This window comes from Stigmatopora argus, chromosome 16 (genome assembly GCF_051989625.1).
Source record: "Stigmatopora argus isolate UIUO_Sarg chromosome 16, RoL_Sarg_1.0, whole genome shotgun sequence".
Taxonomy (NCBI): Eukaryota; Metazoa; Chordata; class Actinopteri; order Syngnathiformes; family Syngnathidae; genus Stigmatopora; species Stigmatopora argus.
Window position 1 is genome coordinate 9,620,558 of NC_135402.1, and position 13,315 is coordinate 9,633,872.

At 37.4% G+C, this 13,315-nt stretch overlaps 1 protein-coding gene across 1 annotated transcript in view; it reads right to left on the reverse strand.

Moving 5' to 3' along the window:
- Positions 1–10,997: 10,997 nt before the first annotated feature.
- loxhd1a (lipoxygenase homology PLAT domains 1a) overlaps positions 10,998–13,315 on the reverse strand; it is a 33,895-nt gene continuing 31,577 nt past the window's right edge. Inside the window, exon 38 of the mRNA XM_077622549.1 lies at positions 10,998–12,279. Within this exon, the coding sequence (XP_077478675.1) occupies positions 11,799–12,279 (481 nt within the window). The 3' untranslated portion in view covers positions 10,998–11,798. The remainder of the gene's footprint in view (positions 12,280–13,315) is intronic.

Genomic DNA, 13,315 nt, shown 5'->3' on the forward strand with positions numbered 1-13,315 from the left:
TGGCGACGTAAAGTCTGTGTGCGTAATATTAAGAAATTAAAGTAATATTTGGAGAAAAGTCATAAAATGATCCGATTAAAAACATGAAATTACTTAATTTTACATTACTCGAACCAGAAGTTGTTCAGGGTCCGCAGAAATCAACTTTTGGTGACATTAGGTTAGTGTGAAAAATTTGATTTTGGAATCATTTTGGAGGTTTATGTGATTCCTGCTGATAAAACTTTGATGAGAATGACTATTGTTAATATAGGCGACATAGTTTTCAGATACTAGCGTTACTTGAGATTTTTTTAACGCAAAAAGTGTGCTGCTGCTCAAAAAGTTTGGGAAACACTGCACTAATACATACAACAATGCCTAACATGCAATGTTTTTGTAAGATATGAACGTTAAAGTTTTCACTTTGATCTCCAGAGTAGTCCGACAACACGATTTAGTCGTTAATTGTCTTTTTTCCCCAATGTAAAGTTTCCGACCAATTTCCGCACCCTCTTTTGCAACCTGAGCTGCCAAACAAATTCGGCAAATTTGTCGCGCAAATTAGCACAACGCCCCGATGAACATGAATTACGGGATGCTTATTACAACCCAAAGCCAAAAAAAAAAAAAAAGGAAACAGAAATAATACGAACGCATCATGCACTGTTGCAGTATAGTAGTATTAGTTAGTAGTAGTCATGGTATATGGAGAGCTTCAGAATGAGAACTGCATGCATTTGTCGTCCCGGCAGCTTGAAACTACTAAGACGGATGGCGTTCTTTGTTTATTTTTTAATAATTTTTTTGTTTAAAGTGGAAGAACAAGAGCAGGCTTCTTATTGGCTCCGAAGTGAGTGTTTTTCGGTGTGATAGACCCCGCCCTTTCATGGTCGCTATGCCGGTTGCTATGCTGTGTTACTGTAGAATGTGACGTGCGACGGAGGCAGCCTCTCTCTCACAGTGCACAAACAACCACGCAAATGCATTTACATCCAAATGTGATGACGCCCTTTACGCACTGTGACTGACCATTATGTGTATTATTTTGGATTTTAAAAATGTTTCTTTTTGTCTTGTGCACTGCCAGTGTCGACACTGCCTCCTGTGATGACAGTGTTCATAGTTTACACAGGGTGTTGTCCATTGAGATGCCTTAAGTATTTAACAATCATAATTTATTACTAACTGTAGATATGGTGGCTATTTAACTTGTTTTTTTTTTCATTTTAGTTGAAGGGAATTATTTATTTACTCGGCGCACACACGGAAACTGCTATGAAAAGAAACGATTACCTCATCTTTTGCAATGTTTTCAGTGCTTTGCATGCAGCTGTATGGGAGAACACTTAAGGAATATTTACAAACAAACAAAAAAAATATCTTAATATTAGCGCTGCTGTCTGTTAAAAGCCCCTCTGCACCTGTTTATCCTCTAGTGGTGCTGTGGATCTCGCTGACATTCCATCCCATGCAACACTTGCCAATGCTGTGACATGATATTTAGTAGACAAACTGCAATGGACTTGACTGGTTCTTTTGTTTTTGCACTGTTTGGATAAGGGAACCCTTTCACTGGTAAACCTGTGCTTTTATTTTAATTTTAAAGAGATATTGTAACCTATACCCACCCAAACGTGCTAAGTGAATGGCTTTTAGTTTATTTCCCATGAGTTTTAACCCAGGGGTGTCCAAACTTTTTTCTCCAATGGCCAAAATCAAAGTATGCAACTTGAAATCTTGTCATTTTGTGAATTGGAATCAAATTTAAACAAAAAAATAGACATCAAAATGTATATTAAGTATGAACTCAATGGCTGCTATTGAAGGCAATAGATGTATACAATCCATTGTGACTGGAAGGCTGGCAGCGATCGTTGAATCGATACCAGCCTTTTTTTGGTTAAAACTTTGGGGGGAAAAAAATCATCTCATGAATCGAGATTACAAAAAAAAGTAAAATAGCCACACTCCAAATTGAAAACAAAGCCAGCCATTTTGTCTCATAACAGCAATTTGCGCGAGCACTAAATGACGGTCATTATTTTGGATTGTTGATAATAATTACCCAACAAAAAGGCACTCCTACTACCTTAAAATTGGCTTAATATTGTTGAATTTTACAATTTCTCGCATATAAGCCACTCTCTGATTCCCAATTTTCAGCTCCATTTTCATGGTTTTAATCGGGAGTACAAATGTTACTTTGAAAGGAAAATCTTCAGAAAAATCATCGCTCGTGGTATTTCTGTATGAATCAAAAGCACATTATTAGGGTCAATATCATAAGGAATTAATTCATCCAGTAATGGTTGTCTTCTTACTGCAAAACTGAAAATAACCAACAAATAGTAAATGTTAATTTGCCCACATCTACTGGTGAAAAAGAGTATAGCAACTCTTGTGCGCCTATAATGATTCAGTATTTTTTTTTAGTTACAAATACGGCTTATATGCGAGAAAATACGGTAATTGCACCCCTCCGTTTCCTTTGACATTATGTGGAAGGTTTTTAAAGCACAACTGCATGTTTTCTCAGGTTTCAATGCACTGATTCAACGGCTTAAAATAGTAGTATCGAGAAAAAAAAATGGTATTCTTTTATGTCGCTTGAATCCAAACGTCGCGTGGGAATGTTTCTCCCGAAAGAAGAATGCCAGTGAAAGGGGTGCCACCATCCGGTCGGTGTGTGAGTGTACAAATCTGCCGTTTCAGCCGTGACTGTGCAGTGTTTTTCAATATAGGATATTTTATCTGAAAATAGAACTATTTATCATTAATATTAAAGCAATAGCGCATTAACGGTGACGAGTGTATGCGACGTGGATGAGCACATTGCGAATACGTGTTAGATTCACGCGTGGTGGAATTTTTTGTACCTTATTTATTCTTACTACTAATGACGATGATTTCAAAAGTGGCATTGCTAAACCCAAACTTTTCTTTTGTTTTTTATTTCATGGCTTGTATATTATCCTTTTGTATGTGCTCTTTTTGTAATAAATGGTAAAAAAACAAAAACATGGGCTGGTGATTAATTTTTACGGATTTTAAATTAGATAATTTTAAGTTCATCAATCTGTAATAAATTTAATGGTATGATAAAGTCTGAGGATTAAAACGTGATTTCTAAATTTGTCAAATAAATATACAGACACTCCCCTACTTACGAACATTCAACTTACGAACAACGGTACATACGAACATGTCTGCAAATTGCGTTTAAGTCCAAAAATGTTCACAAGTCCAATTTTGTATTTCGCGCCTTTTTCGGAGTAGTACTTATTTCCGCCGCTAATACCGACGCCTGGCGCTGTGAGAGCTCAGCTCACCCAGCATCTACCTTCTTCTTCGTTGCAATGCGGAAGTGCGTGAATGTATCTCCAGTGTGCAAAGAACCTTTTTCATTTGTATCATTAAATATCTCATGCATCCAATATTGAATATGGTTGGTAAAAAGCTAAAGGCTTCTATTGAGGGAGTTGCAAGGAAGAGGCAAGCCATTTCATTTGAAACGAGTGGCAATAATAACGAAGCTTGATGCGCGTGAGAGTGGTGAGCGTTTCACGGGCATTGAATCGTTCGACCGTCAGTACCATTTATAAACAGAAAGATCGAGCAGCAGGACCCAAATATTGAACGTTGCACAAAGTTTGCAAATCAATTGAATGATGCCATACAGTGCTACCGCATCATTTATGATGAAAAAAAGAAGAAAACTGTGCAATCGTCATTAGGTCGCTTCTTTTGGCCAGTTTCTAATACATAAATCTCTCTCTCTCTCTACAGTACTGTACATATTCTCTCCATTTTATTAAATGTTTTTTTTTTCAGTACAAACCAATGCGTGTTACTTATACAAGCCTTAAACATACAAATGCACTTATATAAACCTTCAATATACTTATATCGGCCTTAAACATAAATTATAATACAAAATATAGCACTGAATCAACTTACAAACAAATTCAACTTATGAACAATCGCTCGGAACCAATTGCGTTCGTTAAGGCTTTTTTTCTTAAAAAATGACATAGTATTGTAAGGCTTTTTTCTTTAAAAAAACGACATAGTATTGTAAGGCTTTTTTTCGTAAAAAACGACATAGTATAGTAAGGCTTTTTTCTTAAAAAACAACATAGTATAGGCTTTTTTCTTTAAAGACGACATAGTATAGTAAGGCTTATTTTCTTTAAAAACGACACAGTATAGTAAGGCTTTTTTGTCTTTAAAAACGACATAGTATAGTAAGGCTTTTTATTTACAAAAAAGACCATGTATAGTAAGGCTTTTTTCTTAAAAAATGACCATGTATAGTAAGGCTTTTTTGTTTAAAAAATACCATGTATAGTAAGGCTTTTTTTCTTAAAAAACGACATAGTATAGTAAGGCTTTTTTTCCTAAAAAAAACGACATAGTATAGTATGGCTTTTTCCCCCTAAAAAAACGACATAGTATAGCATGGCTTTTTTTCTTGAAAAACGACATAGTAGAGGAAGGCTTTTTCCCTAAAAAACGACATAGTATAGTATGGCTTTTCCCCCTAAAAAACGACATAGTATAGTATGGCTTTTTTCCTTTAAAAAACGACATAGTATAGTATGGCTTTTTTCCTTTAAAAAACGACATAGTATAGTATGGCTTTTTTTCTTAAAAAACGACATAGTATAGTATGGCTTTCCCCCCCTAAAAAACGACATAGTATAGCATGGCTTTTTTTCTTGAAAAACGACATAGTATAGTATGGCTTTTCCCCCTAAAAAACGACATAGTATAGTATGGCTTTCCCCCCCTAAAAAACGACATAGTATAGCATGGCTTTTTTTCTTGAAAAACGACATAGTAGAGGAAGACTTTCCCCCCTAAAAAACGACATAGTATAGTATGGCTTTTTTCCTTTAAAAAACGACATAGTATAGTAAGGCTTTTTTCCTTTAAAAAACGACATAGTATAGCATGGCTTTTTTTCTTGAAAAACGACATAGTAGAGGAAGCCTTTTTTTCTTAATAAACGATATTGTATAGTAAGGCTTCTTTTCTTAAAAAACGACATAGTATAGTAAGGTTTTTTTTCTTTAAAAAATGACAGCAAGTAAGGCTAAGAGAGTCGGAGAATAAATCTGACTTCTGATTCTTCACCTTCTATTTGTTGCTGTGGTCCACTGGCAAAATCATTGGGTCAGAACATGAGGCGGGAATCAGGAGTGAGTTCAAGTCCACTCGTTGCAATTCTCAATTTGTTTATTGAGGTAGTGAAAAGGATAAATACAACTTCCAACTTAACTGTGGTGCAGTGGCAAAGACAATGGGTCAGAACTTCAGGTGGACTCAAGTTCAAATCAGAAGTGAGTTTGATTCCACTCTTTGCAATTCTCAAATTGTTTATTGAGGTAATTAAAAGGATAAATATAACTTCCAATCACATCATTTCAGAAGACACTGTGGTCCAGTGGCAAGAACAATGGGTTGAAATTGAAGTTGGACACAAGTTCAAATCTGGAGTGAGTTCAAGTCCACTCTTTGCAAATCTCAAATTGTTTATTGAGGTGATGAAAATGATAAATATAACTTCCAATCATCTCATTTCAGAAGTCACTGTGGTCCAGTGGCAAAGACAATGGGTCAGACAGACCTCAAGTTAGTGGATTTGACTGCCATGTGGGAGATGGGGTTCGAATCCCGCTCTCGTTTGACTAATCACTACACTAGTAGTTCAGTAAATGGGTAATCCTTTTTTCATTCAAATAAAGACTTAGTCATTTTTTTCAGCAAAACAATATTTCCGGTCAGCCTTCGGCTGACCGGAAGACAGTTGGGAGGGGGGGTTCCTGGTGGTGTTCGACAGTCGGCCTTCGGCCGACTGCCGACACCATACAGTCGTTGACTGGCGACACCGGGACGTGAACCCTCGACACCCACGTCGCAGGCAGGTGACTTACCCACTACACCACGAGGCGGCCCGCCTATACATGATTGGAAGTTATATTTATCCTTTTCATTACCTAAATAAACAATTTGAGAATTGCAAAGAGTGGAATTGAACTCATTCCTGATTTGAACTTGAGTCCACCTGAAGTTCTGACCCATTGACTTTGCCACTGGACCACAGTGACTTCTGAAATGATGTGATTGGAACTTATATCTATCCTTTTCATTACCTCAATAAATAATTTGAGAATTGCAAAGAGTGGAATTGAACTCACTCCTGATTTGAACTTGAGTCCACCTGAAGTTCTGACCCATTGTCTTTGCCACTGGACCACAGTGACTTCTGAAATGATGTGATTGGAAGTTATATCTATTCTTTTAATTACCTCAATAAACAATTTGAGAATTGCAAAGAGTGGAATTGAACTCATTCCTGATTTGAACTTGAGTCCACCTGAAGTTCTGACCCATTGACTTTGCCACTGGACCACAGTGACTTCTGAAATGATGTGATTGGAACTTATATCTATCCTTTTCATTACCTCAATAAACAATTTGAGAATTGCAAAGAGTGGAATGGAACTCACTCCTGATTTGAACTTGAGTACACCTGAAGTTCTGACCCATTGTCTTTGCCACTGGACCACAGTGACTTCTGAAATGATGTGATTGGAAGTTATATCTATCCTTTTCATTACCTCAATAAACAATTTGAGAATTGCAAAGAGTGGAATTGAACTCATTCCAGATTTGAACTTGAGTCCACCTGAAGTTCTGACCCATTGTCTTTGCCACTGGACCACAGTGACTTCTGAAATGATGTGATTGGAAGTTATATCTATCCTTTTCATTACCTCAATAAACAATTTGAGAATTGCAAAGAGTGGAATTGAACTCACTCCTGATTTGAACTTCAGTCCACCTGAAGTTCTGACCCATTGTCTTTGCCACTGGACCACAGTGACTTCTGAAATGATGTGATTGGACGTTATATCTATCCTTTTCATTACCTCAATAAACAATTTGAGAATTGCAAAGAGTGGAATTGAACTCATTACAGATTAGAACTTGAGTCCACCTGAAGTTCTGACCCATTGTCTTTGCCACTGGACCACAGTGACTTCTGAAATGATGTGATTGGAAGTTATATCTATCCTTTTCATTACCTCAATAAACAATTTGAGAATTGCAAAGAGTGGAATTGAACTCACTCCTGATTTGAACTTCAGTCCACCTGAAGTTCTGACCCATTGTCTTTGCCACTGGACCACAGTGACTTCTGAAATGATGTGATTGGAAGTTATATCTATCCTTTTCATTACCTCAATAAACAATTTGAGAATTGCAAAGAGTGGAATTGAACTCATTACAGATTTGAACTTGAAGTTCTGACCCATTGTCTTTGCCACTGGACCACAGTGACTTCTGAAATGATGTGATTGGAAGTTATATTTATCCTTTTCATTACCTCAATAAACAATTTGAGAATTGCAAAGAGCGGAATTGAACTCACTCCTGATTTGAACTTGAGTCCACCTGAAGTTCTGACCCATTGTCTTTGCCACTGGACCACAGTGACTTCTGAAATGATGTGATTGGAAGTTATATCTATTCTTTTAATTACCTCAATAAACAATTTTAGAATTGCAAAGAGTGGAATTGAATTCATTCCTGATTTGAACTTGAGTCCACCTGAAGTTCTGACCCATTGACTTTGCCACTGGACCACAGTGACTTCTGAAATGATGTGATTGGAACTTATATCTATCCTTTTCATTACCTCAATAAACAATTTGAGAATTGCAAAGAGTGGAATGGAACTCACTCCTGATTTGAACTTGAGTACACCTGAAGTTCTGACCCATTGTCTTTGCCACTGGACCACAGTGACTTCTGAAATGATGTGATTGGAAGTTATATCTATCCTTTTCATTACCTCAATAAACAATTTGAGAATTGCAAAGAGTGGAATTGAACTCGTTCCAGATTTGAACTCGAGTCCACCTGAAGTTCTGACCCATTGTCTTTGCCACTGGACCACAGTGACTTCTGAAATGATGTGATTGGAAGTTATATCTATCCTTTTCATTACCTCAATAAACAATTTGAGAATTGCAAAGAGTGGAATTGAACTCACTCCTGATTTGAACTTCAGTCCACCTGAAGTTCTGACCCATTGTCTTTGCCACTGGACCACAGTGACTTCTGAAATGATGTGATTGGACGTTATATCTATCCTTTTCATTACCTCAATAAACAATTTGAGAATTGCAAAGAGTGGAATTGAACTCATTACAGATTTGAACTTGAGTCCACCTGAAGTTCTGACCCATTGTCTTTGCCACTGGACCACAGTGACTTCTGAAATGATGTGATTGGAAGTTATATCTATCCTTTTCATTACCTCAATAAACAATTTGAGAATTGCAAAGAGTGGAATTGAACTCACTCCTGATTTGAACTTCAGTCCACCTGAAGTTCTGACCCATTGTCTTTGCCACTGGACCACAGTGACTTCTGAAATGATGTGATTGGAAGTTATATCTATCCTTTTCATTACCTCAATAAACAATTTGAGAATTGCAAAGAGTGGAATTGAACTCATTACAGATTTGAACTTGAAGTTCTGACCCATTGTCTTTGCCAGTGGACCACAGTGACTTCTGAAATGATGTGATTGGAAGTTATATTTATCCTTTTCATTACCTCAATAAACAATTTGAGAATTGCAAAGAGCGGAATTGAACTCATTCCTGATTTGAACCTGAGTTCACCTGAAGTTCTGACCGATTGTCTTTGCCACTGGACCACAGTGACTTCTGAAATGATGTGATTGGAAGTTATATTTATCCTTTTCATTACCTAAATAAACAATTTGAGAATTGAAAAGAGTGGAATTGAACTCATTCCTGATTTGAACTTGAGTCCACCTGAAGTTCTGACCCATTGTCTTTGCCACTGGACCACAGTGACTTCTGAAATGATGTGATTGGAAGTTATATCTATCCTTTTCATCACCTAAATAAACAATTTGAGAATTGCAAAGAGTGGAATTGAACTCATTCCTGATTTGAACTTGAGTCCACCTGAAGTTCTGACCCATTTGTCTTTGCCACTGGACCACAGTGACTTCTGAAATGATGTGATTGGAAGTTATATCTATCCTTTTCATTACCTCAATAAAAAATTTGAGAATTGCAAAGAGTGAAATTGAACTCGAGTCCACCTGAAGTTCTGACCCATTGTCTTTGCCACTGGACCACAGTGATTTCTGAAATGATGTGATTGGAAGTTATATCTATTCTTTTCATTACCTCAATAAACAATTTGAGAATTGCAAAGAGTGGAATTGAACTCAAGTCCACCTAAAGTTCTGACCCATTGTCATTGCCACTGGACCACAGTGACTTCTGAAATGATGTGATTGGAAGTTATATCTATTCTTTTCATTACCTAAATAAACAATTTTAGAATTGCAAAGAGTGGAATTGAATTCATTCCTGATTTGAACTTGGGTCCACCTGAAGTTCTGACCCATTGTCTTTGCCACTGGACCACAGTGACTTCTGAAATGATGTGATTGGAAGTTATATCTATCCTTTTCATTACCTCAATAAACAATTTGAGAATTGCAAAGAGTGGAATTGAACTCGAGTCCACCTGAAGTTCTGACCCATTGTCTTTGCCACTGGACCACAGTGACTTCTGAAAGTTTCAGTTTCTAATACATAAATCTCTCTCTCTCTCTCTCTCTCTCTCTCTACAGTACTGTACATATTCTCTCCATTTTATTAAAAAAAAATTTTTCAGTGCAAACCAATGCATGTTACTTATACAAGCCTTAAACATACAAATGCACTTATATAAACCTTCAATATACTTATATCAGCCTTAAACATAAATTATAATACAAAATATAGCACTGAATCAACTTACAAACAAATTCAACTTATGAACAATCGCTCGGAACCAATTGCGTTCGTAAGTAGGGGAGCGTCTGTATCTTAAACAGAAATATGTTAGGTCATTTTAAGAATCATTTCATTAATTTATCATAAATTAAATGGTGAAAATAGTGAGTCAAAGTTTTTGATCTCTACATGTCAAATAGAAATATGTTAAATCGTTTTAAGAATCAATTCATCAATTTATAATATGTTAAAAAGTAGCGATTCATTTTTACGATGCCAATTTTTTTAAAAATACGTCAAATATATTTCGAAAAAAAACATTTTAAGAATCAATTCATTATTGGTAATAAATTAAATGGTAAGAATCTGGCAGTTTTTAAAGCCTCAAAAACAAGTTAAATCAATATATCTCAAATTTAAATGTTAAAAATAATTTCAAGACTGGATTTACTTTGTGTATAAAGCAAATAAATCCATTAAAAATGAATTATCAGGAGGATTACTTTCAATTTTTTTGTCTAATACTTTTCTGATCATCATTACTATCTTCTTTCTAACCTGTTTTACATGTACAGAAGTTAAAAAGTCCTCTTCCAGTGCTTTATTTTTGTGTCTATAAAACTCAACAACCATGCCAAAGGAGTTTCCCCTCATCTGGAAAAATACTGGGCTTTACAATAATGGCACATTTGCTTTTTTTCCCCCCGCCCAGAACAAATTCAAGATACCGTATTGGCCGGAATATAAGACAATTTTTTTTGTGCTTTGCAATAAGACTGAAAAAGGGTCAGGGTCTAGACTCTTATATCCATTTGTAACGCTAGATGGTGCTAGATGTGTAAAGCGAATGCAGTTATTGCAATTTTGTTGTTTCATCACAGTAGATTGGTTCATTTTCATTTCAAAAACCATTTTCAAATCTAATTGCGCTTTAGTTTACATATTCAAATGTTCAGATATAAAGATGTGATGGACATTTTCTTCATGAATTGAATGAGGCAAAATAACATGCATTTTTGGGGGGTTATTCTGGGATATTATTATATATGTGCATATTAATCATTATATGTATGTGTGGAATATTAATCATTATATGAATGTGTGGAATATTAATCATTATAAGCAGACGAAAGCTCAGTATAACAAGGACACTCCCCCTGCAGCTAGCCCCGAGGACATTTAATTGTTTTGAGGACTATTGACCTGACAGATCACCCAGTCCCGGGCCGAGGACTGTTGATCTGAGTTCGCAATGAAGATCTGTGAAGGACTCTTAAATTGCTTTGACTTGGATTCCGGCAGATGGCGATAATCGAATCAACTTCCGAAAATACTCGCATATTGTTTTAAAATAGTGTCGCTCGTTTCACCTTTTATGGAAATTGTTCTGATTACTTGTGCAAATTCTTACGCAGATGTTTTTGGTTTCTGACCTGATATGCAATTGTTGTTGCAGTTGTTTTTTTTACCTTAATTGTGTTATTCGGTTAGCTTATGCAATTGTTTGAATAAGATAACCTTAAGTGTTTTGATTATGTGCGACTAAATGGACAGAAGAGGATGCCTTTCTTCAGAATGCTCCGGTGGCGAGGACGAGCCAGGATCGATTCTCACTTGCAAGTTTAACGCTAGATTGTCTCCGATGTCTCTCCCTTTATTAAAGTATACCTATTAATTAACCTATCACTTTCTCTCTCGAATATATTGTTATATATTTGTTTCAGGTGTACGTCATTATTTTCTGTATAAAAATCGAATTTGGTGTTCTAAAAGTCTTTTTTCCAAACTCGAGTCTTGAAAAATAAAGGGTCGTCTTATAATCAGGATCGTCTTATATTCGAGCCAATACGGTAAGCAGTTCAAACTTTGTCACATTTTTCAACATGTAAACAAACGGATTGAATAAAGTACTTCACCAAAGGGAAGTGAGGTGTAAAAAAATAAAATTAAAAAAAGACTTACCCCGTGCAATCATTCAGTTCAGTATTTAGGGTAGAGAACTCTGGCGATCTGACCGTCAGCTCTCTGGGTGTCCAGCCACTTGCCGCACAGGAAAATGGTGGTGACGCCGTTGGCCGTGTTGGTCACCTCGACACGGTCCAGCAGCCAGCCCGGATGAAGGCCGCTATTGTCGTGCTCCAATCGCACTTTCCGCAACTCTCCCACGTCCAGCATCTCCAGCAGAAAACGGTCGGTCTGCTGCCGCTCAAACAGGTTGCGAAACCTCTGGCGCAGCCGGCGCCGGCCCGAGTCGCCGTTGGAGCCGAAGACGGTGATGGAGACGTCGGCGTCGGTCCCCGCTCCCTTCTCGTCGCCCGTGATGACGATGATCTCGTACTTGACGGGCGTCAAGCCGCGAGCTTTGCTGGCGAAGCTCTCCATGGACTTGCTGCACTCCAGGGTCAAGAAGTCATCCCTCTTCGACGACAGCGGGATCGCGGCGTTGCAGCGAAAGATGTACCTGAGGGTGATACCAAATCAACCCGTGTTTACATTTTTGGTATTCTAATATTATCTTTGTTAGAAATTTTAGGCCTGGGGTGAAAATTGTTCTGATCACAACCTTTTTTGAGCTGCACAGTTTTTGCAGGGGAAATCTCAAGGCCATCAGCTGTAAATCTTCTAACTTAAAACTATGTCGCCTATATTAAGAATATAACAGGAATCAAATTCAATTATTCCAAAACCTAATTCTTCACACTGACCTAATCGAGTAATGTAAAAATAAGCAATGTAATGTTTTTCGTCGGCTGCTCTCTGCCCTCACTGGAAGATATTGCCAGCCCTCGTTACCTCAGCAGAGCCGGGAACATTGTCAGGGACCCACACCACCCTGGTCACAATCTGTTCCAGCTGCTGCCCTCTGGCAGACGCTACACGGACAAATAGGCTTAAGGACAGTTTTTTTCCCACAGCCATCAGGACTCTGAACTTGCGGTAGCACGACACACAATCCCTTCTGTGTAATAACTTCGGGATGAGGTAACATGAAGGACGTTGGGCGGTGATCTGCCTCCTACTGGCTGACTGAAGGTAAGTGAGGAGACTGTAGGAGGTAAGTGAGCCATTTAATTTTTTTTATTTGTTGCCATCTGTGAGGCAAACTCACGGCAGAACGCCAACGAGTCTGAAATTATCACTTATTTGGGCCTTTTGCCGGGAAAGCACACGTTGTGGAGAAGCACTACCAATTTCGGCATACGCAGCTGACAAAGCCTATGTCCGATTATTATTATTTTTCATCTCATCATTTTATGACTTTATGACACCCAAATATTACCCGAAAAGCAACGTTATGCTCACACACACTTTACATCGCCAAAAATGGATGCCCCTTGAAACCAACGTAACGTAAAAACACAAAAACGACTTCAATCTTGTAACATTACAACATTTTTTTTTACTCCCAATCGGACTTCAATCGCCTAAAATTATGCGAAGAACACTTTTGTGCTCACACAGACTTCAAAGTTGAACTTCCACGCTTCAATCTCATA